This window comes from Poeciliopsis prolifica, unplaced genomic scaffold (assembly GCF_027474105.1).
Source record: "Poeciliopsis prolifica strain line A6 unplaced genomic scaffold, Auburn_PproV2 SCAFFOLD003, whole genome shotgun sequence".
In the NCBI taxonomy this organism is placed as follows: Eukaryota; Metazoa; Chordata; class Actinopteri; order Cyprinodontiformes; family Poeciliidae; genus Poeciliopsis; species Poeciliopsis prolifica.
In genome coordinates, this window is record NW_026562378.1 from 865,136 (window position 1) to 891,014 (window position 25,879).

General features: G+C 40.7%; 1 protein-coding gene across 3 annotated transcripts in view; it reads left to right on the forward strand.

Annotated features, from left to right (window-relative positions):
- Positions 1-335: 335 nt before the first annotated feature.
- Positions 336-25,879, forward strand: part of phactr3b (phosphatase and actin regulator 3b) — a 48,802-nt gene continuing 23,258 nt past the window's right edge. The window contains exons 1-5 of one of the 3 annotated variants that reach the window (XM_055027060.1): positions 18,494-18,754; positions 23,976-24,031; positions 24,248-24,406; positions 24,556-24,630; positions 24,776-24,916. In XM_055027060.1, the coding sequence (XP_054883035.1) occupies positions 24,253-24,406; positions 24,556-24,630; positions 24,776-24,916 (370 nt within the window). In that variant the 5' untranslated portion in view covers positions 18,494-18,754; positions 23,976-24,031; positions 24,248-24,252. Of the gene's footprint in view, positions 642-18,493; positions 18,755-23,975; positions 24,032-24,247; positions 24,407-24,555; positions 24,631-24,775; positions 24,917-25,879 lie in introns of those variants that run through there. The other 2 variants (XM_055027058.1, XM_055027059.1) reach the window with 2 other exon arrangements.

Genomic DNA, 25,879 nt, shown 5'->3' on the forward strand with positions numbered 1-25,879 from the left:
CTACCTTTTATGTTCCCAATACGCTGTTGCAGTACTGTGATGTAAGCTATGTAAATAAACTTAGGCTACCTTTAAAAAAAGCCCTCATTTTATTTCTTCTAAGGTAAAATCACTGAGAAAAAAACCCACACACAAACAATCATTGCTGCTAATTATCAAATCTGTTTCAAGAAACAGTCCTCTTTCACGCTCCATCTAACTCAACTGTGAGTTGAGAAAAATCATGAGAAAAGGTTGACAGGGCTCTTTGGGGGGTGTGGAGGGATCACGTGTTTTTTGGCACCGTCGACCCTCTATAACGCTGCGCTCGGAATGGATTTCCCGCTGGTGGCTGCTGCTGACCGGGGAGCCGCAGCTGCAGCAGCGGAGCGCAGCGCATGAAATCAGCGCATGAAATCAGCGCATGAAATCAGCGCCTACCACTTGATGCCGCTGACCTTGGCCGGTTGGTTGGCTGTTGACGGAGATCACGGCTCAAGCTTTTTCCCCCCTTCTTCTTTCTCCAACCATGGCATTATCCTCATCATCAACAGCATCACCATCCGACGGGCTGGATGATGAATGCGTGGTGCAGCGCGGAAGATCTCAGAGTGACCCGAGCAGCATCACCGAGGTCCGCTCGGGAGAAGCCCACGGTCCAGGTAAGAGGATAAGAGGAGGGCGCCGGCTGGGAGTCTGTGTTTTTTTTCCCTCTTTTTCTTTGTTGTTCTTTTTCCGTTTGATGCCGGTGAATCACGTGTGCGTGGTCGCGTGCTCGGTGATCCCGCTGATACTGTGTGCAACATGCGTCGTCATGTGCGTGTTTTTGCGCTGCGCTGCAGGGCCTTCCAGGAACACCCGCCCCACACCCCTTCACCCACCACCATAATAAAAATGTCACTGAGCATCACGTGGGCATTTCTGGGACTGTGTGCATTCTGCCATACTTCCATCACGGTGCCAAGTCTGTGACGCAATCTGTAAAACAACATTATTATTCCTTAAATCTAATTATTTTTCATTAGATGTTTTTGCTTTGAATTTTCCTTTCACATGTTCCCTTTACTTAAAGCTGGACCAGCGCTGCTGCTGCTGCTGCTGCTGGTGTATTTAGCTGTTTCCATGGTGATCCAAATGGCAGAAGGCAGTGCCAGGCTTTCCAACTGTGAGGCGACATGGTGCTCATCTGTCTGCTCCACTTTTTTTCACCTCTTCCCAGCAGCAGTCGTAAGCCATTCCAAGTAAAATGCCGGTTCGGTTCAGGCCTTGGCGTCGGCCTTTAGTGTTGAGGTGGGATCCCCATTTCAGCTGGACGTTATTGGGAAGGTGTTTTCTGTTGCTTGGCAGCCCAGGAGCTTTATTAAAAGCTCTGGAGTGCTGATAAATGTAGAGGTGTTTAGTTTTTTTTTTTTTGTGTGAATTGATAGGATCTGTTGTCAATTCGGATTGACAGCAATAAATCAGTGAATCATTTGATAGTTTACAAAAAGCTAAATAATTTTCATTTATTTGATTTATTGTTTTTCTCTTTTCTCTCTTTCTACCAAAAGCTGGATGGCAAAAGTCTTCAATCTGGTTCTTCAGTCTCAATAAGGATTTTTTGAAGGACAAAAATGTATTCACACATGTTTTCTTTACATATTTCATTATTAATTTGTTGTTTCTGTTGTTTTCCTCATTTATTTTGGATATTCAAAGTTTCTTCCTGTTTGTGTTAAATGTTCATCCTCTGAGAATGTGTTCCTACTTTATTATGCCATTATCAATTTATTACTTGAAAATGGCCTCAAATTAACAATATGATGATTTTCAACAATAATTTCTGGGACAATTTACCAACAGCAACATAGTGACGTCACTAAAAACTGGAGTTTTTTTTGTTGTTTTTTTTAGTTTTTATTGGCTGAAGTGGCCTCCATTTGAAAGCGGTCAGACAGGAAAGTGGGCAATGAGAGAGGAAAAAAAATACAGCAAAGGCCTCCCCAACGGGTCTCGAACCTGTGACAGTGGTGCCGAGGACGTAGGCCTCCCCACGTGGGCCACGCCTGGACCCCGCACCACCACAGCACCCCAGCAGAAGCTACTTTCAGTCATAGGATACTTTGAGAATATGAGTTGTGGAAAAACCAAAATAGTAAGAAGAATCTTGCAAAGTTTGCCAAAAGCTCTGTAGAGTACACCAACCGCTCTGGTTAGATGAGGCCAGAACTGAATCCCAAAGGCTGAACATGGAAGAAAGCTAGCGACCTGAAACATGACCAGTTACCAAGCAATGGTTTAGATCAAAGCATCTATAATGGCCTAAATCCAATTAAGAGTTTGTGGCATGATTTGAAATGAATGTTCATACACAATGCCCCGCCTAACTGAGATGGAGCAGATCCATCTCAGTTAGTCTACAGCAGGGGTGTCAACATCCAGTCCTCGAGGGCCAGTGTCCTGCAACTTTTAGATGTGCCTCTGCTATATAGAATAATTATGCAGCAGAGGCACATAATAGAATAATTAGGTCATTAGCAAGGCTCTGGAGAACAAGGATGAGGTAATTAAGCCATTTCATTCTTGTGTTTTGTACCTGTGGCACATCAAAAAACTGCACGACAGTGGCCCTCGAAGACTGGAGTTTGACACCCATGGCCTACAGGATGGATCCTCTAGTTCTTCTGCCAGCGGCTGACTGACGCTGGCTGCGTGTTCGAGCTCTCGCTCCTCCTCAGGGCTTGTCGTGTTCTCAGGGTTGTTATGGTTATGAAACTGTGTTCATTTCTGTCTGAGAAGCTCTGAGTCAACATCAGAAGGGTGTAATCGTTTTAGGCCTAATGTCCACCCACCAGCCCACAGTTCCCATGTCAGTGTCGTCCATCCGCATCAGGATGCTCTGCAGCGGGTCGTCCCGCTCCTCCCCTGCTCTCCCATCCCATCACACTTGATGCTAACACATCAACCCTGTTTTGACTGAATTCACTGCTTGAAGAATCATGTCCATCAATAGGGATTAAAGTGGCAACAACAGATCTCTGATGTCAAGGGAATCAGCTGCATAGTAGCCCTGACAAAAATTTCATATGATCTCTCAATATAAATATTACAAAGTCATGGATTACAATACTTGGACATTTAAAGTTTCTAAGTTTCATATCTTTTATAAGGCAAAATACCTACCAATAGATGGTAAAGTTTTCTTCGTCACAACTTATTCTGCAAATGTTTCCATCAACCCTTTGGCACCTTAACTCTGTTTTGGAAAAGCCAACAACCACCTCAAGTGAGCATAAAACTTTTGTACAAAATTGAGGAAGATATATATATAATTTTGATCAACCTTTTCAATGCATTGATTCAAAATGCAAATAAAAAAAAATGTTGATTGAAGCACAGTCATTGTCTGCTCTGCGTCAACTGACTGCTGAGGGTAAGATAATGACAAATCCTTTCCACAAAAACCCATTTACCTCTTAAAGGGTAAAAATAACTTCTTTTTTTAACTTTACATCATGTTATTATTTTTCTAATAAAAAATATGAGTGTTACTTTATTCTTTCATACATGTTTGAGAAATTCTTTAGTCTCCTTTGGTAACAATTCAAATGAACAAAATGGTTAATAGAGTGATGATTTCCTTTCAAAAAAGCATATATATATATATATATGGCAACCTATATGGCAACCTCGATGAGGCCACAAGGAAAGGGGCCACAGCAAAATACCTCCAACGAATAAGGCAAGTCCTGAGAAGCCAGCTCAATGGCAAGAACAAAATCCGTGCGATAAACAGCTATGCCCTGCCAGTAATAAGATACCCTGCTGGAATAATTAGCTGGCCAAAGGAGGAGATAAAAGCCACAGATATTAAGACTAGAAAGCTACTAACCATGCATGGAGGGTTCCATCCCAAATCCAGCACCCTGGGACTGTACACGAGCCGCAAGGACGGAGGCAGAGGACTAGTGAGTGTGAGAACCACTGTCCAGGACAAAACAACTAAGATCCATAAATACATCAGGGACAAAGCCTCAACAGACAATGTGCTCAGTGAATGTCTCAGACAACAGGGAACGGAGGTTGAGGTGCCAGAGATACCAACATGGGAGGACAAGCCCCTACATGGGATGTACCACCAGCAAATAACCCAAGTGGCTGATATCAGTAAATCCTACCAATGGCTGGAAAAAGCTGGACTCAAGGACAGCACAGAGGCCCTCATCCTAGCCGCCCAGGAACAGGCCCTAAACACCAGAGCAATAGAGGCCCAGATCTACCACACCAGACAAGACCCAAGGTGTAGGTTGTGCAAGGAGGCCCCTGAGACAGTCCAGCACATCACAGCAGGGTGCAAGATACTGGCAGGGAAAGCGTACATGGAGCGACATAACCAAGTGGCAGGCATAGTGTACAGAAACATCTGTGCAGAATATGGACTGGAAACCCTGAGATCAAAGTGGGAAACACCCCCAAAGGTGGTGGAGAACGCCAGAGCTAAGATCCTGTGGGACTTCCAGATCCAGACAGACAAAATGGTAATGGCGAACCAACCAGACATTGTCGTAGTGGATAAACATCAGAGGAAAGCCGTTGTGTTAGATGTAGCAATACCAAGTGATTGCAATATCAGGAAAAAGGAGCACGAGAAACTAGAGAAATACCAGGGCCTCAGGGAGGAACTGGAGAGGGCCTGGAAGGTGAAGACCACAGTGGTGCCTGTGGTCATCGGGGCCCTCGGGGCAGTAACCCCCAAACTGGAGCAGTGGCTACAACAGATCCCAGGAACAACATCAGACATCTCATTCCAGAAATGTGCAGTCCTTAGCACAGCCAAGATACTGCGCAGAACCCTCAAGCTCCCAGGCCTCTGGTAGAGGACCCGAGCTCAGAGGATAAGAACCACCCGCGGTGGGTGAGAAGGGAATTTTATTTATTTATATATATATATATATATGAAAAAATAAAATTATCCAATTATTCGTTGGAGGTATTTAGCTGTGGCTCCTTTCCTTGTGGCCTCATCGAGGTTGCCATTTGCTTGTGGTATACCTAGGTACTTGTAACTGTCCTCTATGTCTGCTATTGTTCCTTGTGGGAGTGAGACTCCTTCTGTGCGGATCACCTTCCCCCTCTTTGTGATCAGCCGACCACACTTCTCTAGTCCGAATGACATCCCAATGTCAGTGCTGTAGATCCTGGTGGTGTGGATCAGTGAGTCGATGTCTCGCTCACTCTTGGCGTACAGCTTGATGTCATCCATGTAGAGGAGGTGACTGATATTGGCCCCATTTTTGAGTCGGTATCCGTAGCCAGTCTTGTTGATAATTTGGCTGAGGGGGTTCAGGCCTATGCAGAACAGTAGCGGGGACAGAGCATCTCCTTGGTATATGCCACATTTGATGGACACTTGTGCAAGTGGTTTGCAGTTGGCTTCAAGGGTGGTTTTCCACAGCTTCATAGAGTTTGCAATGAAGGCTCTCAGAATCCTGTTGATGTTATACATCTGTAGGCATTCAATGATCCAAGTATGCAGCATTGAGTCATAGGCTTTCTTGTAATCAATCCAAGCCATGCACAGGTTGGTGTGTTAGTATCTCTCATGGTATGAGGTAGGCAGTAGCTTGAAGGGTCTTGCCTAAGGACCCAGACTGGATTCGAACCCTGCCCTCTCGGGTGATATACTGATGCCTTATGTATTGAGCCATCCAGTCAGATATATATATATATATATATATATATATATATATATATATATATATATATATATATTATATATATATATATATATATATATATATATATATATATATATATATATATATATATATATAGTCACAGTCAGGCTCAGGATAAACCTTTTCATCATAAACGAAGATGTTCTTTTGAGACAAAAACTGATTATCTCAGCTTTCATAATCTGTTAGAATCACAATGGATTTTTTTTTGTTTTCTTTTTACAAAATCATTGTTTTGTCTTTTTACCAAAATGATTTGATCTGAGTAAAGACTGGGTAGGTCAGTTATCAGTTCTGCCTACTCAGGATTAAAAAATGTAGTTGCCAGAACATGAAAGAAGGGAAATTACGACTGTTCATTTTCTGTTTCTCTGAACAACATGCCGGCCTGCTGAGGCTCCCCTTAGCTCTTGCTGTTGCCCTGTTGCCTGCAGCCTGTGAGAGCCTCTTGTCCTTTTTAAAGTGGGCGCTGTTGTTCTTTTCTGACATGCTGCTAACATCAGAGGCTCTTATCGTACGACCGCTGCAAGCTGCACCTCCACCTCCACCTCCACTTTCCCCTCTCAGCTGCACATAGCCTTCAGTTCAGTCCTCTCTATCAGTCAAATGAGAAAAGGTGCATGAGGCTGGGATTCCTTTTATTTTGCTTGCCTTATGTTTTATCAATCGGGGAGCCTGTTGATAAGACACTTTGTCTCATTCCGAATTCAGAGCTGTGAGCGAACTGTGAGAACAGAAGACCCAGCACCTGGCTGCTCACGCCGACATGCATGCTTAGACCCACCAAGGAGTATGTGCGAACTGTCTCCATAGACACATGCAGCACACAGCCCAGCTCATAAAAGGTGTTCTGATAGATTGGAAAGAAGAAACAAAAGAAAATGTATTTGACTAACACAGCACATCTCTGTCTCTGCAGGATTGCAGCATGTGGCAGCGGTTAAGCAGAATCTGGGTCCTGAAGCTCATAGAACAGGGATTCTATCTGTTGCTGCAGCCTCTTCCTCCATGTTTTTAATTCACGCCAGTTCTTAGTAGGGGCTTATCTCAACTCCCAGAACCTTTTTATTTAGAGCAATGCTCGGGTTCTGGGTAATTAAGAACACCAGTAAGTTTCTTGATAACCCAAAATTGCGTGGAAACAATACTGAAGAGGTCCTGAGTGGACTGAAAAGCTAGAATTTCAATTTCGGTGGAATCCTGTTCACACATTCACCGATTAGCAGATTTTCTGTGGAATGGAGCTCATTTGTGTTATTTGTGGAATAACTTGGAGCTACTGAATATGTGCTCTATTCATAGATTCATAAAGCACATGAAACTTCAAAGAAAATGCAATGTGGGAAGTGACGTGTTTACAAGCTAATATACAATGAATGTGAATATTTCTGTGCTTCAGTTATTGCTGTTGCTCTTTTAGACTGTAGGGGCCAGTGGCTGGCCATGGAGTGCTGTTTGTGTCAATATTAAAACTATTTCACATCCAATGGTCTGTACTTGCTTCTGGAAAGAGGCTGTATCCTTTCTAAAGCTGGTTACTGATGACTAATAACAGCCATCGCTAGCAAATTAGGACACAACTTGCATTAACTTTGGAGAGGCTAGTGACTAGCATGACTCGGCTGGTTAACCTCTGGATTTGCCTTCTTCCTTTGACATCCAATGGCAGAAGTAGGGTAAAGCTAACATTGAATTTAACATGAGGACATATGGGAGCACTTTATTATCTGTCTATTATCACATATATGCTGGCGTTAGCATTGGTTTGACAAGCAATAGCCTTGCAGAGGCTGGTGGGCATCGTGCCAAGGCTGAGCATTTGTGATTTATAAATTCTTCTTCAAAGAACATTTAATCGAGAAAAGTGGTTGGTGTCCAATCTGCAGCTGATATAAATTAGACGGACTGACTTGTTCTTTGCACAGTTTCATGTGATCCAATTTTTCAGTACCTTAAGACTCTTCAAACATAGATTAGTCTGGAAGCAGACTACTCAACACAGAGTTTTTACTTTGTGGATATAATATCCTGTGATAAATAAGGGAGAGAAGAACAAGAACTAGAAAATCAGGGGAAGAGAGGTTATTGAGTTAAAATGTTGTTGAATTTTGTAAGCTTAAGACATTGTTTCTAGTATTTAATGCAAACGCAACAAGAAGCTGAAATACTTGGGCGCAATGATCCCTCCTCGACTCTGATTGGCTGTGCCACCGCTAGTCCGCCAACAAACCAGGGTCTCATTTTGTTGAAGAGAAATCTTTTGAGGTTTCAAAGTATATGTGAACACCAAGTAGACCAGATAGCACTCCAAAAGCAGGAAGCAGACTATAGTGCAGGGCATTCTGGGTAAGTACAACCAAAACAAATGTTTGTATAGCACTACCACAGCTGTGGAGGTGAACAGGTTGTTGAAGGGTTTGGCTTGTAGTGCAGTTTCTAAAGGGAACCACATCAGCTGAAAATATAACAAATGTTGTGATTTTTGGTCTCCAATCCAACAGAGTCTGCATGGAAAAATCCCTTAGGTTCTGCTGTGCAGTAGAATATTAATCTCAAACATTTTAACCAGGTTTATTCAATTTAAAACAAAAACCTTGACTTAAAAAACAATCTGAAAACCAGTTAAAAACTAAGGAACTGAGTCTTTTTGTAGACAAGACTGAACAAACTCAAACTGTAATATCTTTTAAGGGAACAAAAGTAAATGCAGCAAAACAGGGTCAAAAAAGTATAAGTGAAACAGTCAGTGATGGTCGCCACCAGAGGGCTCCACTCTGCAGATGGGATAAATAAGTGAGGTGACTGTCACAGCTGCCCTGGTACCGCAAGCAGCAGATCTCTCATATGGGACAGGGACAAATGGAGTGTGCAAGGTCGAACTTCCCACTGAGTGAGGATGCACATTCACTGGAGGCTGGATTACTCAGCAGCCTGCTCCAGGGTTTGCGATTGCTGCCTGACCACTCTACAGGCATGTTAAATGAACATAGGGATATTTTGAAATTAAATCTAGTCAGATGTGGATAAAAAGAATGAGCCAATGCCTTATTTCTCTCAGCTCCTGGATCCTCATACTGTATTTTTAGACATCATGCTGCAGGCCCCTCAATTTCTCCCATCTTGTTTTTGTTTCAAAAGACGAGCTGCAGTGATAAAGGCATTAACATGAAGCCATTTCAAGCAAGACTCCTTATATATCCCTATAGATGCTGCTGTGTATAGATTTTACCCTTGAGTCTTGGTGGCATTGATTTTTTAAATTACTTAGCTAAGATTGAGTGGCTCAGAGGCGTTTTCAAATCATATCTCCATATTTTCTGCCGAGTCATCTCCTGCGTTGTTATGCTCTCTGCAGAGACGTCCCTGGGTCCCACTGACTACAGCACCCTGGGGTGAATCACAGAGAGCACGACAAAGCATGACATCACCTTGGACCAATCTAACTAGAGGACACAAGCACTATTATGCAGGAGGCTGTCATGTGATTCGGAGCAGCAGAAGCAAAGAAATAGAGCAATAAGGGTTTTATTTCTGCACACAAAGGCAAAGCACATCGAAATATCAAGAAATGTGAAAGAAAATGTCCTTCAGTTGTGTCATGGGCACCTGTGTTTTGTTCCAAAGGTTAATCTTCCATTAATCCTCTCTAAAAAGCTAATGAAGCAGGGACAGAGAGTTGTGTGCAAAGTGTGGATATGTTAAGAGTCTGACAAATCAGTATCTTACCTGAAGTGAATAACTCTTCGTCACTTATGCTGTGTCGAGATTTGAGTGATTTGAGCATCTGGTTTACAGGTGTATCGTGAAGCCTCATGGTGCATCTGGTGCCGCACTTTTTGACTTCGCTTCACGGGTGTCCATCGCAACTGCTGCTGGATTGAATATCAACCAATCAGAGAGACTCTGCTATATGACACATTGGGCTGTAGTTGGTGTCCTGGCAGGTGAACCTGGGCTTGACTGAGACCAAAGCACAGCTGATAGTGACCTTCGTCAGCAAGTGGCTAAGTTGTGAAACTCATAACATCTCTGAATTATCTGGTGAATTCAAACATGGTGCAGAGGCACCCAACAAAGATGTCTTGCTTTTTAGTAAATAAAGCCAAAATTCTCTATATATTTCATTTGTCATTGCAGATAGAGACCAGCAGAGGAAAATCAAGGCAAAAATCAAGAGGCTCCTCCCAATGCGTGGGATTCCACACTTTGCTCAGACACATTTCTAGAGTGAATTTAATGCTCAGTATCATCCAACTTATCCTTGAGTTGGATGCACAACCATTCAACCCAAGGCCGGGGTCAGAATCCAGCATTATGCTTTGTTTCCACTCAGCGGCATGGCACAGTATGACACCTAACATTGCGTCAAACTAGTCCAACGAAAAAAAAGTGATTCAGTAGTTTAGCACATGCTTATTGCAAGCAGTGACGTTATTTTTCCCCTAACACGGGCTATATTATGATGCCAGCCACTCTGTTTTAACCATATCATACCATACTGTACCTTACTGTACTATATTGTCTTGTGCTGTACTGTACCTTTGTTCTATGGACCTGCCACTGAAGGGGGCCCAGAAATAGTGCGGTACGGTTTGGTTTTATGGGTTGCTTTAACAATGGAAAAAGACAATATTGTGGTGGTGGTGAGGCAGACGCTTGGAGACCCAGGATATGATGAATGATGATGATTTAATGACAAAACAGTCCAGAAACAACACAATCCAAAACACCTGGCAGCACGGCTGAGCGGAGACCAGCCCTCATGTCGGTAGCAAACAGGGTGAACAAATGGATACAAACGTAGAGGCGACTTACAGCAAAATGAGACGAGGAACAGAGGACACAGAGGGTAATCACAAAGACGAGACACACCTGGGAGCAATAAAGGGGACGACAGGACAATGAGGAGACTCAGAGACACAAAACTCAACATAAATACACAGAAAACACGGAACATGACAGCATGCTGAATCACACTGAGTTGATTTGACCTCAGTTTAGCTTTGTGTGGGTGTGTCTGCTGTTACAAGTATTATGTTTTGTTATCACTCTTACATTAGTAGTTATATTATTATTAGTTTATCATTTAAAGGTCAGTTTAGTGTGTGTGAGACATAACTTTAAACTCAAACATGTTTTTGCAGGAGAACTTTCAGAGATACTCCTTGATCATAAAACTGTTTGGATATAGAATTTAGTTTCTGTGTTCCTTTTTCCTTGTTATCAGAATGACCCCTTCTTTGATTTATTTCTTTCCCACTTTCCACTCACTTGCTTCATTGAGTTAATAAAAAGGCAAAACGCTGGGTCTCTCTGTGTCTTCCCTCTTTTGCGCAAAATACTGCCTGATAACTAATAAACTTTATCTGTGGTTCTTTTGTATGTAAGTTAATAAAATACCTATCACCTGCTGTCACGTAAATGTTAGCATCCATATTAAACATCAGATATTTTTGTTTTTGATCTCATGTGTCCTTTTATTCAATAATTGGGGCAGCAAAAAGGGTTTTGAATTGAAAATGCTTATTTTGTCAGTTTGGACAGTTTTTGACTAAATATGATTCATTGAAATCAATAAACATTTTTTAATGGAAACCCATCACTAACACGAACATAAACCTAAACTGATACAAGCCACAATAATAATCAAAGCATAAATATAAACACAGAAGAGAGAAATGAAACCCAAACACCCGCCATTGTGACAGTTTTATAATGCTTTTTCTTTTAGAGAAGAGAGGAAAACTAAATGCAGACAAGATGTTAGCCAGAAGAGATGGGATTTAACTGCTGCAGTGAGAGAAATAGAGAAACTGAATGAACCCATTCCCCAACACAACCCCCCCAACACGGCGCCCCCAACACAGCCCCCCCAACACGGCGCCCCCAACACGGCCCCCCCAACACGGCGCCCCCAACACGGCCCCCCAAAATGGCTTCCCCTCCTCCAACACCGACAACAGTCTGCGGCCTCCACTGCAACAATATCAGTGTCTACTGTCGACATGTTGCAAATGCTGCTCAGATTTGCACAATCTGTCAATCATACAGGCAGAGTTAAAAATAAGTCAGTAAAGACTTAGAGAAATATGTGCTGCTGGTTCCTTCTTTCCATTACCCTCAACCACAATGTCATTGCAATCATTCATACTGCTATTGATTTTTGTCTAAATAATGTTTTTCGGCTCCAGTGGCCTTAATTTAAGACATGGAGCAAAGGTCAACCGGACCGGCCGGCACTCGAACCCGTGATGGTTGTGTGTGTCAGCCGGGTCGGGTGCTTGAGTCCTTTACCTTTGCCACATCCTGCTGATTTTGAAACTGTCTGAGTGTGTTCACATAGATGTGCAGCTATTTTGTTTCCATCCTGTCAGGGTTTTGACAGCCTGGGAGTCTATCCTCACGTCTGTAAATATCCGATCATAAAACTTCCCTGTCGACGAAGAAGCGGAGATCTACCCAGCAACTGCACTCCACCGTGGGGGGAGACTACTTGACATAAGCTGTCAGCCATTTACACATTAAGTATCTTTTTATGAATGTTTCATGTGCTGACCTAAATCCTTCCAGAGCTGAGTAAAAGCAATTTGTTGCACACGGTGAGCCCTGCTGATCACTACGGGCTGCATGGAAGAGAAACTTAGACCACCCAGGACTCAGTTCATTTCAGATATTTGTTATTTTACAAAACACACAGTGAGAACAGAAACAGCATAGCATGGGCTCCATCACACGCAGAAGTGCTTTAGTCCCTGTGGCCGATGTAATTAAAGCAAACGCTTAAGCCCAGAGAGCGGACAGAGAGGCAGAGAGGTGGGGGGCGTACTGAGGGGAGGATGACTGCAGCTGCAAAGATCAGTCTGCTGAATCTGGAGCGCTGCTTCCTGACTGCCGCTAGAGCTCAAGTGGAAACCTTCCATCAGTGCCAGACTGCAAGTCTTGTGGGACTCCAGCTCACCTTGTGGAAGTAAGAACATGAGGTCAACATCCACAATAAAAATAGTCAGATTTTTATTTCATAAATTTGCCTTTTCTCCCGTTTTTGAAACTTTCCATCGTCATCCTGAAACAACAATCATCTCTATGGATGCAGGACTCAGGCTTTTTCTGGTTTGAACAAATTTTTGGTTTACTGTGACATGAGGTCAGGGTGGGACATGTAGACGTAAAGCAAGGTGTCAAAACTATGGCCTGGGGACCAGGTGAGGTCCTTGTTGAGGTCCTTTGTCCTTTTGTGTGGCCCCTGTATGGAATCTAACAAATGGGGCTGTTGCAGATCAAGACTTTTTGTTTTTTTCTTTGTATGACATTTTCAATGACCAATTTTTGTCTTAAATGATACATTTTAGGTACAAAACAAGTCATCGTTTTTGTTTGCTTCCATTTTAATGTTATAGTAAGCAGGGCCAAAAGTCTTCAGCGGCGTTTTCACTTGAAAACAGACTTAATCACACCTAATAGTTAAAGTGAACTAAATACAGTCAAGGGTTTTCAAAGACAGTTTTAATTTTTTTATTGCTAGGAAAAAACTAAACTTGATATCTTGATCCACAAGTTAGGAAACTGTACAACTTTGAGATCCTTTTTCAGACCTTTTGGTTTCAATGTTCTTTGTTGCTGAGCAGGTAAAAAGAAAAAAAAATACCAAAAAAGCACTGCACATATTCATTGAAAAATAAATAAATAAATAAACTGTGATCCCTGAGTGTTTTCAACTTGACAGGTTTGGACACCACTGACTTGGTCATGATATTTTGTGGTACTGTTGTGATAACCATAAAAGAACTATTTATTCATTCTTACTTAGGTAACTGTATGTGTGTGACTGCATAAATCTCCACAAATACAAATATTGCTCTTCAAAAATGTTTATCATGCATCTTTAGAACTCCAGCTTCATAAAGAAGTGTAATTTGCATAACTAAGTACAGCAACTGGATTTCATATTGTTTTTAATTGATTAATATTCTTATTGAACAAACAGTGGATAAAACTCTTATCCAATAAATATAGACAGTTTTGGCGAGCTTAGAATCATTTATTGGAGTTTGATGTGAAAATGATGAATGAAAATTCTTATGTTTAGAAATTTGTCATGATAAATGATGCAATAAACGCCCACAGCGACTTTGAGACTGACATCCTGATTCTGATTTTAGCTGGTCCTCATCATCTTTTGCCTCTTTTCCACTGTGAAAAGGGGCATTTTAGGATCCATGACACAAAAAGCAGGAACAATCATGTCCAGATTGCTTCATGAAGAAGCTTTGAATCCAACAGAAAAGAAAAGGAATTAAACATTCATCCCCATCTATGTGTTCATCCATCCATCCTCATTGAAGGGGCTCATTCATATGTCCAATGGCCTAATTTCTGCACATTTTATTTTAAAAAAGTACATGTTAACCAAAAACAGTGGTCAATAAACACCTAAAGCAACTTTTAGTTTTTGTCTTTCCAAACCCAGGTCAAGTGTCGTAACGAGTGGATTTACAGGAGGAAAAAAGACAACATACAAAAACAGAGCCAGGCAGGAAGCAGCAGGGCAAAACTAATTTACAATCCAGGATCCAGGAAACAATGAATGGCAACAGAGTGAGGAGCCAGTGGAGAGCATAGATATATTCTGAGGAGGGAAAAGTCAAAGAAACCAGAAGAGCTAATCACAAATACAACTAAATAAAATGACACATGATCTAACCCAAAACGGTCAGGAAATAAACAATAAACAAATGATCAGGATATTAACAAACACAAATGAAACTAAGAATCCAAGCAATTGCAGATTATGACATAAGGAGAAAAATTATGTATTACAATCTTTGAGTTGTTTACCATCTATATCATAGTACTGCTAGCATTACTGCATGATAGCAACATGAGTCTGTTAAGTCTTTAATCTCCAGATTTACTGGTCATTTATTGGTTGATTGCTTTAGGATTAGGTTTAGATAATCATGTTGGATCAGGAGGCTGATGATTGGGGATAGTAAAAGGAGAGCTTGAACCATATTGCATAAAAAGTATGAAAACTTCAGTGCCTCTGGTCATATATCACATTTTGAATGGCACTTTCTTTTTGACAAGTTCCTCAACATCTTTCATGTGGCACAAGCTTGTGTGTTCAGCAAAAAATACCTCACAACAAAGTACCTCAAAATTTCTCCATAATGGGGATCCAAGTTTCAGATAACTTGGATCAAAGTTCTCTGAGAATTTACTGTTGGAGACAAACTAACAAACAGAATATTCTTTTACTAATATTGTTTTACATATTGTTAAAAGAATATGTTTAACTAAAAAACATATTAAACATACATTTAAATTACTATTTAAATGTAATTAAAGTTGTGGACTGTAACCTATATATTTGTAATTAGCGTCCTCAAACAGTGGTGCAGTTGCTGTGTTTTCATTCCAAATGTAGACAAATTCTGGTGGATATTCCACTAACATAAAAAAAAACAATTCCAGAATTGAAGTATTTCTATAAATTAGAAAGGCAATTACATGAAGAAATGCGTTTCAATTTTTTTTCATACAAATGTATAAAAATATATTTGTATGAATATGCTTGTTCATATGATCAGTCATTACAAAACATGCTGTGCCATCATCCTCCGACTACTTCCTGTCTTATTCTTCTTTGTTTCTGCCAGTAGCAACGTGATGTGTTGATCATGTGACTCGTGTGATGCAGAAAAAGTGTTTCCGTTGCAGTTTTGCAAAATGAACCAATTTTGATTGTCAAAAAAAGAACACCTCATCTTGACGCTGAAACATAGCAAAAGACAAAAGTTTCTCTGAAATTTCCATTTCACAAATTTATTTTCAAAAAGTCAATTTGTGCAATTCTGTGGTCAATGGAAATGCAATAACAATGGGCATTTTGTAACCTGTCCAGTGAAATAACTGCTTATCAAAGCAAGATTAAGTCTCAAAGCTCAATATTTAGTTCTTGGGAAGACAACAAAAGCCAATTTGAAGTCTCCCATGGATTCCAGCTGAGAAATCAGTCAGTACAAATTTCCTATTACACTAAAGCAGCACCGAGAGTCCTGGCCTCGTTCCGGGCCTGAAGCGTCCCCTTCAGAGGAATCCCAGGCGTCATTATGTTTCCTCCTCACATACACGGCTCAGTGAAGGTACTTTCTTCCTCACCGCTACGTCCTCCATCTGTCACATGGCAGCAGCTCCATGGCTGAGCAGGCATACCAGACCAATGATTCAGCATATCTGAAGGGAAGCAGGACCGAAGCAGAGCCGCAGCAGGGCTGCTGGAAGTCAGGCAGTAGAAACGCTGCTGTAGTTAAACTCTGGTTCCAATGATCATCGGGAGTACTAACAGAGCTGTTGGGTCATGAACAAATCTGCTAAAATAACATTTGAAACAGGATGATCTTAATTTAGCCTTACAAAAAATTGTGATTTTTTTGATGTTTTAAATAGAAAGCATTTGTTAGTATTATTTGGTTCTTTGACTTCCTCTCACAGTTCAAACCAGGTTTGATTGCTGGCTTTGCTTCTATTTTTTTTTTTTTCAAACTTTAAGGTTTGGGAGTTATGTTTTTGTGTCACAACTGACCTTTGACCTTCATTCCTTCTGCATGCTGCCTGAACTCTCTGCCATGAATGGTTGGTACATGAAGTTATTCATATTCAATATTTCTGCAGCTCCAATCTACCCTCCTTTCCAGCAGACTCAAATATCTGGATGTTTGATCTGGTCTTGGTTTTATACTGGACTCCAGTCCTGACTCATCCCGACTGTGTTGGTAAAGTCAGAATAGGCATAAGGTTATATTTATTATCCAGACATTTTCACTGCAGCGTGTTTTGTTTCTGAACTTTAGAGCACTTTGCACTTGAGGTTTGTAATCAATCCTAAAGAGCTTTGGTGCATTTTTTCCCATAAACGGACATTTCATAACTGCAGGTCTGAGCAATTATAGTGCTGATGCTGAGGGTGTTTCTCCAATCTCCCATGTGACTGCACACACTCTAACACACACACAGCAAAACTCTGATACACATAGCTTAGATTTATTGCACATTGATCTCTAAAAATGGTGAAGCTGTCAGCTGTTATTGGGTTGATGCTTACTATAGAAAGGTCACATATAGTTATGGAGGTATGAGCACGTTCATGGTTTGTCTTTTTTCAGTTCAGTTCAGTTTATTTATATAATGCTAAATCACAATAAATGTCATCTCATGATTTGAGAGGCATCTGCTGAAAATCTGCCATTTGGTGATTTTCCAAACTTTAGAATATGTCTTTTCTTTATTACTGGGGTTAAAGGTTCCTCTTTTCTGCCTGTCACATTTATACAAGATTTCTGTGCCGATATATCAACATTTCTTTTGGGTTGATATAATTTTTTCAAATATTTTATAAATTAAGATTATCACTTATTTTGAGTCAGTTTAGAAAATGTGTCTCTTTAGTTAATGTAAAACCTCACAATTCACTCAAACTCTGGTGGTTCCTGAATGTTCACATGTTTAGAACATGTACATCTGCAGCTGCAGGGGGTAACGGGTGGCAGTTTGTGTCTGCCCCTTGGCCCTAAGTATAAAACGAAGCCCTATAAATATCGAATGAGTTTTGAGTTGAGCTGCATTTCCTACATTATTGTTAATATTCTTTTCTTACGGTTTTTGTCCCTGAGGAGACATCCACACTCTGACTTCATTATCTCTGATGTGGCACAGCCTTCCTTGTGTGCTGCCATTGTGTGTGTGTCCAGCTAAAAGGTCGATCAGAAACCACATAGGGTTTGTTTACGTTCGGGTAAGTGAATAATTAACAATCAGTCTTCGACTTGCAGCTATGCTAGAAACTATGGCAATAAATAGAAAAAGGGATATTAATAACAATTTGTATCAAAAATAAATCCTGACATTTATTTTTAATTTCAACACAACAGAAAATGCTACATTGTCAGCTGTTATCCCCTAATGTAATTTCTACCTCTGTAGAAAATCATTTTTATTTGCCAGTAATTTGTCTTTTCTTAACAACTAGCAAAAAATGTCCATTGATATTAGGAGCTTTAAATTTACTATAAAATTCTAACTGTCTTCAATCCATACGTTTAAATATGTCTCCTTAGTAATTACCTTTTATACTGCATGACAGCTTTGTTGTCTTTTAGTCATTTTAGCTCAGGCAGGAAGTTGGACTTGAGATTTTGTTGAAGAATTGAGTTAATATTGCAATTTCATCCTTCAAACTTTATTCTTATATTATCACTCATATCGTTATTTATGACTTTATCATTGATTTTTTTCCTACTTATTTTTGTATGACTTTGTCATAATTTTATTTTATTCTTATATAACTTTATTCTATGAAAAAATAAGTTTAAAAAAATAAATTGAGTCATTCAAATTGCCATGAAAATGTTGAATATCAGTTGCATATGCGGGAAAACACATTGGATTTTGGTTGCATTGCCTGCTGTCTGCACTGACATGATTGATGTATTTGGGGTGGCAGAAGAAGGATCTGACCCAGGGAGCCTTTCATGCAAGAACCGCCACTGGTCTCAGCTGTTCGCTTCCTGCGGAATGTCTGCTGCTTTGTTGGGATAAAATAAAGTTTTACTTCAAAATTTCTAATATCTTTGGGTTGTTGTTTGAGCCATTAACCTAAGTCATCATACTGTGTGTTTTTCAGCTGAGCTTGAGCGTGTGTGAGCGTGTGTGCGTGTGTGTGTGTGTGTGTGTGTTTTCCCTCCCTCCTCCTCCCGCCGGAGGGGCGGGGTCCACATGATGCTACATCAACACGAGCAGCGAGTTGCAGATGTATCACCGGCTCGCGCGCGCTGTCCCTGCGGCTCCCGTCGGAGTTAAACCGACACCTTTCCGACAACTTTTGGCGCAGGAAGAGACGCTTATTATTTGTAGCCTATTTTGATTTTATTTTCTGAAAAGTACAGTCGTTGTGGTGTGTTGCGTTATTAGTCAGCTCTTGGAGAACCTGTGAAGTGACCACGGAGCGCTGGAGGAGAGCTGGAGGAACTGGAGGAGAGCTGGATACCTGACGGCTATAAGTGAGTTTTGGAGCTGAATTGACCTCCGTCCATCAACTTGTCCTTTATGAGTGTTTGACTTGAGAATTCCCGCAGCTGGTCTTAAGTTGCACAGTATTTCTAGACCAGGTCTTACTTCTATGTTGAAACTAAAGTTAAGTGACACAGAAAGGCGTTTTAGTTCATGAAGTTGTGAAGTGACATTTCCATGTGAGTGAGTGCAGTATTTGTTGTTGGTAGTGAACATTTGCTTACAGCAGCGAATCCGTACAACATTTGATTCATGAGGAGCCAGTTTGTTTTGGATTTTGATAGAAGTTTTCTACAATCTTTGCACTTGAAATAAACAACCCCCCCCCCGACCCGTACATCTCCTCCACTTGAATATTTCAGGGCATCTTGCAAATTAAAAATGAGCTTCTCCCGGGGTTGCATTATGCATCGTTTACACGCCGGGCTGTGATTGGCTGCGGCTCCGTGTCGATCCGTGTGGCAACAAGCCTTCCCATCATCCACCCAGCAACTCCATGTTCCTCATGCCGTGGTGATTTCTCTGCCTCCAAGGGCCTTTTCCCCTGCAGCATCCAGCGTGGTAGCTATGGAAACAGCAGCTCTGACCCTGGCTGAGCCTGTTACTCTGGGCTTGACCTGGATTCCTCACCGCATCACAGGCAGGGCGGCCACAGCTCGGACAACTGACCCGCTTCTTACATTGATTGGTGATCAAGCAGCTGAGGCGATAATCCACCACATGTTTATGAAGTTCTGATTGACCTTATTGCTGTTTGTGTACATTGAGAGGTTATCTCTTCAGGTCTATGACGGTTTCTTAAAGCATGGAGGGAAGACGTATTATCAATGTGACATAAAGCATTTCTTATTTTCCTATATTCAGCACGCTACTAAATTTAACTTCTTCGGTTTCTTGCTTCCCATTCATCATCTGCATGAATGAACGCTTTGATGTGAAGATTCTGACGTCTCTGCCCCTACACATTCTTTTGCTTCCTTATCTTTTAGTATTTGGAGAACATATATCTCATGTTTGAGTAATGGATAGATTTATTAGCAACCCTGATTTTAAAAATAGTAAATATTTTGCAGAAAAAAACTGTTGGGGGAATAGAAACATGATTAAAAATAATTGTTTTTAATAAAAGAAGCTGTCTAGCAACTACTGGCAGCCCTTCGATCAGTCTCTTTCACCTGTAGGAGAACACTTAGTCTTCTCCAATTACACTTCACAAGGTCGAGGCATACAAAGAGACAACATTCTCTCTACTAGGTTAGAGTGAATTTTTGGGGTTGCATTGATAAATTCGGTCAGATCTCCTTAATTTTGTGAAATCAGCCAATTTTTACATCTGAAACCAATTTTATCTATGGATCTTATGAACCTCTGCTAATGTCTGAAAATCAACCAAATATCCCCTTTTGCTTTGCAGTGAGAGAGGGCTGACTGACAGACCACAAGGTCACGTCTGGACATCCAGGGTTAAGAATAATCACGCCACTGTTTCTGGTTCACAAGGCAAGATTTTAAAATTGTGTGACAATTTTCAAGTCCTGAGATACAACACACATGGCAATAAAAACAATGTTAGGTATAACAAATTTGGTTGTACAGTGTCAGGCAACACACCACACACACACACCAATTTCTCTGACTTACCAACAGTCAGAGGTCAAATAGAAAATCTCACAAAACCTATTCAGACCAAACAAACAGGATAAACAAACATTGCCGACTGGGAAGAAGCAATGGTGACAGTTTGTGGATTATTTAGCAGTGACAAAAAACTATACAAAGAAATATTTGCTGTGCACCGAAATTTCTGGTGTGCCATGGAAGTTTAGTCTTCTTTGCATTTTGAAATCCCTTCCATGATCCCATCACCTCAGTTTCTGATTAGCTATACGTCAACGTTCAACAGGCCACATTCACGTTTGTGAAACACAACCACAGTATAGCAGATCTTCCGCTATACGTTAGAAGTTGTCCTGTGTTTTATGCCATGCAGTTCCAAAGTATCTGTTGCTGAAAAGCCTTGTCTTACTCTTATTTGACCAAAGAGAAGTCCTTGCAAACTCCACAGTTTGTATGCTTGTAATGGCAGGACAGAAAATGTTTTTTTCTCTCTCAAACAAATTGGTTGATATGTTGTTAAGGGTTGTCATGGAGACTTGATGACCCATCAATTCATATTTCACATCAATAATTGTGTTCTTACTGATTTTCTCTTTGTGCATTTCTCAGTGTAGGATTTTTCCCCCCTTGACCCAGTGTCCTCTAATTAAAGGGTAGACTCAAAAAACATGCTGATGATATAATACTTTAAAATCAGAATGATTAAATTTTATTAATGCATTTCTTTCACCAAAAATGTCAGTAAATCTGTCCACCAAATACTTATATTCACTAAATATGTGAATTCTTCACAATGAATCACAACAAATTCCGTTTTAGTTTTTGCACTAGTTTGCAGTGTGAGTTGCAGTGAATATAAATCATAATTTAAGAGATGAGAAAAACAGATGTTGTGGATGAAGACGCTGCTGATAGAAGCTAAAGGTGGCTCTGCTCCTGGAACCGCTCGCTGGCTGCCCACGACTCAGCTGCAGGCTCCATGAGCTGTCAGCTTGTTGTCGGAGCGAGACTGTGTAGGAGTTCCTATTTCTGTCGTTTCTCCAAGCCATCCTCCACCTCTTGCTGAAGCATAACAGAAATCAGCTCAGTTAGCCTCTGTGGATTCTGCCTGCCTGTCATCAGGATGCCTCTTCTGCAGCTTATCCCTCCGACTTGGCTGTGTCAGGGCGCCCCACTAAGAAGGGAAGCAGCTGATTTGCTCCATCTGTGGCATGAGATCAAAGTATCCTTAAAGCAGTTTGTCAATCAACATGGAGGAAATCTGTAGCTATTTGGGTTACCCAACAGAAATAAGTGGCACATGTTCATTTTGCTGCTGCTTGCATGTTAAGTGTTGGGTGTAGAAGACAAGTAAATGCAGCAGTTCCTTGATTTGAATACTTTTTTTAAGAGACACATTATCAATTAATTGTTTGTCGATTGACAAGACCAATCAACTTTTTATAAACTAATTATTCAATAACTTCAATGTCTAGTTTCAATGGTTATGTGAATGCAAGTGGACAGGAGACTGATTCAAAAGCAGGCTCATGGTCTTTCACCAAAGACAAAAGAGACATACTGCAACTGTTAAAATCTGACATCATTCATTTTTGTCAGTGTCTTCTTCAGAGATCTTCCTGTTGTTTCCTTTAGTTGTTTTTGGTTTTACAACAGCATAATTCCTAGCTTCGCTGCTGTTTTGAGTTGTCATTCATTATTTGTGTCGGATTCAATCTCTCCCACTTAAGTTTCTGGTTTCAAGCAATATCAACAACCAGTGGGCCTGTCAGAATGAGCTTTTATCAAGAAATTAAAGTTTTGGACAGAAAATCTGTCAGAATTTATCATTGCCATGTTCCCACAAATCTGGACATGATGAACTTTGACACCTTTTTAAAACTTTATCAAACTGTGTTCAGTATACAAATTAGAAATATTCTGCCTTGCTCGCGTGAGATCTGTTGGTCTAGTAACCTCTTTTGGTCAAACGGCTTTTTCTTAATTTGTGGAATTCCTAATATCAGGACTTGAAACTGATTGCAGATTTGGTGCCTTGTTCACATGAAGACTGATGCAGTTTCTCTCAGAAGACCAGTCCCTTCGACATGATTAATAGCAGCCCACGATGGTTTTATGATGCCGTTTGTTTCATTGTGCTTGGTTTTAAGGTCATTTTAAGATTTATGTTGTATATAATATTTTATCTGGTCGTGCTGTTTTACTGTCTTTGTTAAAAGATTTTTTGGCACTACTAGCCTTCACTGGACAGTAAATTGCCAGGAAAGAGGGGGGGAGGGGGGGCAAATTGCCCTAGCAATTAAACCCAGGACAACCATTTTGAGGATTTCAGCCTGCTCGTTATGCTTGTAGTCTACCACCCAACCCCAACGCTTCCCGTTTGACTGCCTTTAAACTGTTTTATGTGGTTGAAGGTCCTTCTTGCGTTGCAAATGAGCTGAGGCCATAAATGTTCTAGTGTTTCTTACTTATGATTACTGCCTGTTTCTGTGAAAACAACCAAGAAAGAAAGACAGTCTGACCTCTTCAGATCAATTGGAAGTGACCTTATGCCAATGATCAGATTGATTAGCATCAGCAATTGCTGTTAAATCATTTCTGGTGTCTTCACTTCTTGGCATTGTGGAAACACACTATAACATCCTTCAAAAATAAATGGTATTTACTTGAGTTTTCGGGTTTGTTACTATAGTTTTTATTGCCAATCTATAAAAAGTTTGACCTGCCGATTGTAATTATGGCAGCTAGAACACCATTTTTCTTTCTCTTTTTTTTTTTTTTTTTTTTTTTTACCAATATGATTTTCAGGTGTTTGCGAAAGTAGGTAAGTGTAGGTTTTGGATGATCGTCATTCACCCAGAATTCAGGAAATTGGTAAAACACACCACTTAAATAAAGTGTATGTATTTTATTAACTTTTACTATTATTATTGTTGTTATTGAAAAAATGATGGACAGCTCCAATAAACACAATATTCTGTCAAGTCTAGTGATGCTTGATCCATTTTTTTCACTTTCAATATTGAGACAGATATCTGAGGTTTAAAAGTGCAGAATTGATTTATTAATTAATTACAGATTTATGTGGTAACTCTGCACCAGTACATCACACTTTAATACACCGATAGGTTCACAAGTTTGGTCAAACATGTAAAAATAACACAATTTTAATTTGTTCAGTCAATGCAATTACAAATATAACAGCCAATGTAAAATAAATGATAAAGAAATTGCAACTGACAAAAATGGGGTGACTGCCTTGGTCAAAACATAAGCTGCAACAAGCCTAATTTAAAGTGCAATTAAGAATAAATAGAAATGTCAATATAATGTTAAATAAATAAAGCACAACGTCACTCAGACCATGGACCATAGAATTTGACTGAATAGACCCACCTTTATTGATGGGGCAAATTATCACCAATACCCGATCTAGAATTTATTTCAATATTGGGGCACATACAGACGTTATACAGCCACTTCCCAGAATAGTCAAGTCTGTGAGAAGTGCCAGCTGCAGATGTCTACACTGATCCTGAGAGAAGCCAGTTGTGCTGAAGCTGATTTTATTTATTCCCATGTCGTTTTCCAAAGCATCCCATTGTGAGTGGATTTCTGGCCCGGGAAGATCCTGTCTGCCCTGAAACCATGTGAGTCACGCGCAGACAATGCGATTCTGTCTTCCTCTCAGGAATTAGACTGGATGAAGTATTCAGAGCCACCGACCTGCTTTTTCCTCTGTCACATGATGGCCGTAGTACTCAACCACTTATGTTAGGAGAGGTTAAAGAAGCTGTGAAGGCTTCAACTTTACCCTTGATTGTTTTGTCTGCATCATGTTTTAAAATAGCTGTTTTCTGTCGTAGATGTAATGGACCAGCAGAGGGCGCTGCACTCCGACTGCCTGGTCTCAGGAATCCGCACGCCTCCTGTCAGACGCAACAGCAAGCTGGCGAGCCTGGGACGCATCTTCAAGCCATGGAAGTGGAGGAAAAAGAAAAGTGAGAAGCTGAGGCCCCCTGGAGGTGAGCGGTGAGACAGACTCTGGTTTCCTCCTGCGTTTTGGGGAATCGGCTGGAGGATGAGGAAGAACGAAGCATGCTCTTGCTAAAGGTCTCTCATTTTTTGCCAGACGCTCTCTGGGCCAGTTTTCATGAATGTTTGTGTTGTTCAGTGGCTGAGAAGAAGGCAGCTGTACGACAGAAGAGAGATGAGCTCATCAAGCGGAGCCCCGGGGACATGGAAACAGGTGCAAAACCAGAGATTAACCCTCCCTCCCTTTCACCAAACATGCACACAAACAGTTCCAGGCTCATCACAGTCTACTTGCTCAGCCACATGATGCCCAACTGCTAAACAGGCTCACTGCTGTTCTTTCTATGGCTTGTACGCAGACTCGGATCTCGCTTGTGGGGGGAACAGCGAGGATCCTGACACCCCGACCCAGTCAGACAGCGAGGACAGAGATGAGGAACTCATGGCCCCCTTGGCCAGTGCCAGTGAGGACCTGGGAAGTGATTCAGAAGCCCCAGCAGGTAGAAATCAGCAGCTGTCACAGAGGGCACAAATATGACTTTGTCAGAAGTTATTTCTCTGAAAACCTTAGAGTGTTTATTGGGAAACTCAAAGCTTCAGGAATCAATTTTTACATTTAAATAAGAGAGAAAATTAGGATATAGATCCATCATGGTCCCTTTTCTTTAGCCATAAACTTTAATGCATTGTATTGTGACTGTATACAATAGACTTACAGGTGGTAGTCCAAAATTAAAGAAGAAAATTATTATGTTTAGGTGTTTAGGGTTGAGGTACTATACCAGTGTGTTGGCCTGTTATTGAGTGTTATCACTGCTTTCCTTCTCAGTTTAGAATCAGCAAATGAAGGTGTAGAGTAACTTTAAAGTTTGTTCCCATATTTGACTTTCAAAGTGGTCTTAATGATGAGAAGCCTGTTCTCTTTTGCAACTTCTTGTGCTCATATAACGCAATTTTTCAATTGTAGTGTTTTCTTTAAAGAGAAACACAGTTAAAATCACACATTAATAAATGCTGCACCATCATCTTCCAACCACTTTCCCCTTGCAGAAACATTTGGTTGTTGATCACATGACTTGTGTGATGTGAAAAAAGTGTTTCCATTGCAGTTTTGTGAAATAGACAAAATTTCAATATGGCCAAAAAAAACACCTCCACCCAGTGTTGAAACGGGAGTTTGCTTCCATTTAACAAATTGGTTTTTGAAATTTCAAATTCAAAAATTATGTTTGGAAAGTTATGTTTCCATGGTCATTGGAAACAACTTCCTACACACTACTGTAGCCAAATCCAATTGGTGATATAACACACCGAGTAACAAATTCCATGAAGACATTCTCTGCCTGGCTTTGGAGTATGGCAAGAAGTCGAGAAGACTAGAATTATGCTGCTCTTTGTGCCAGCACGTTTGAGTAGTTATTTAATTTCTCTTTGGGATCAAAAAGGTATTTTTTTCATTTGAA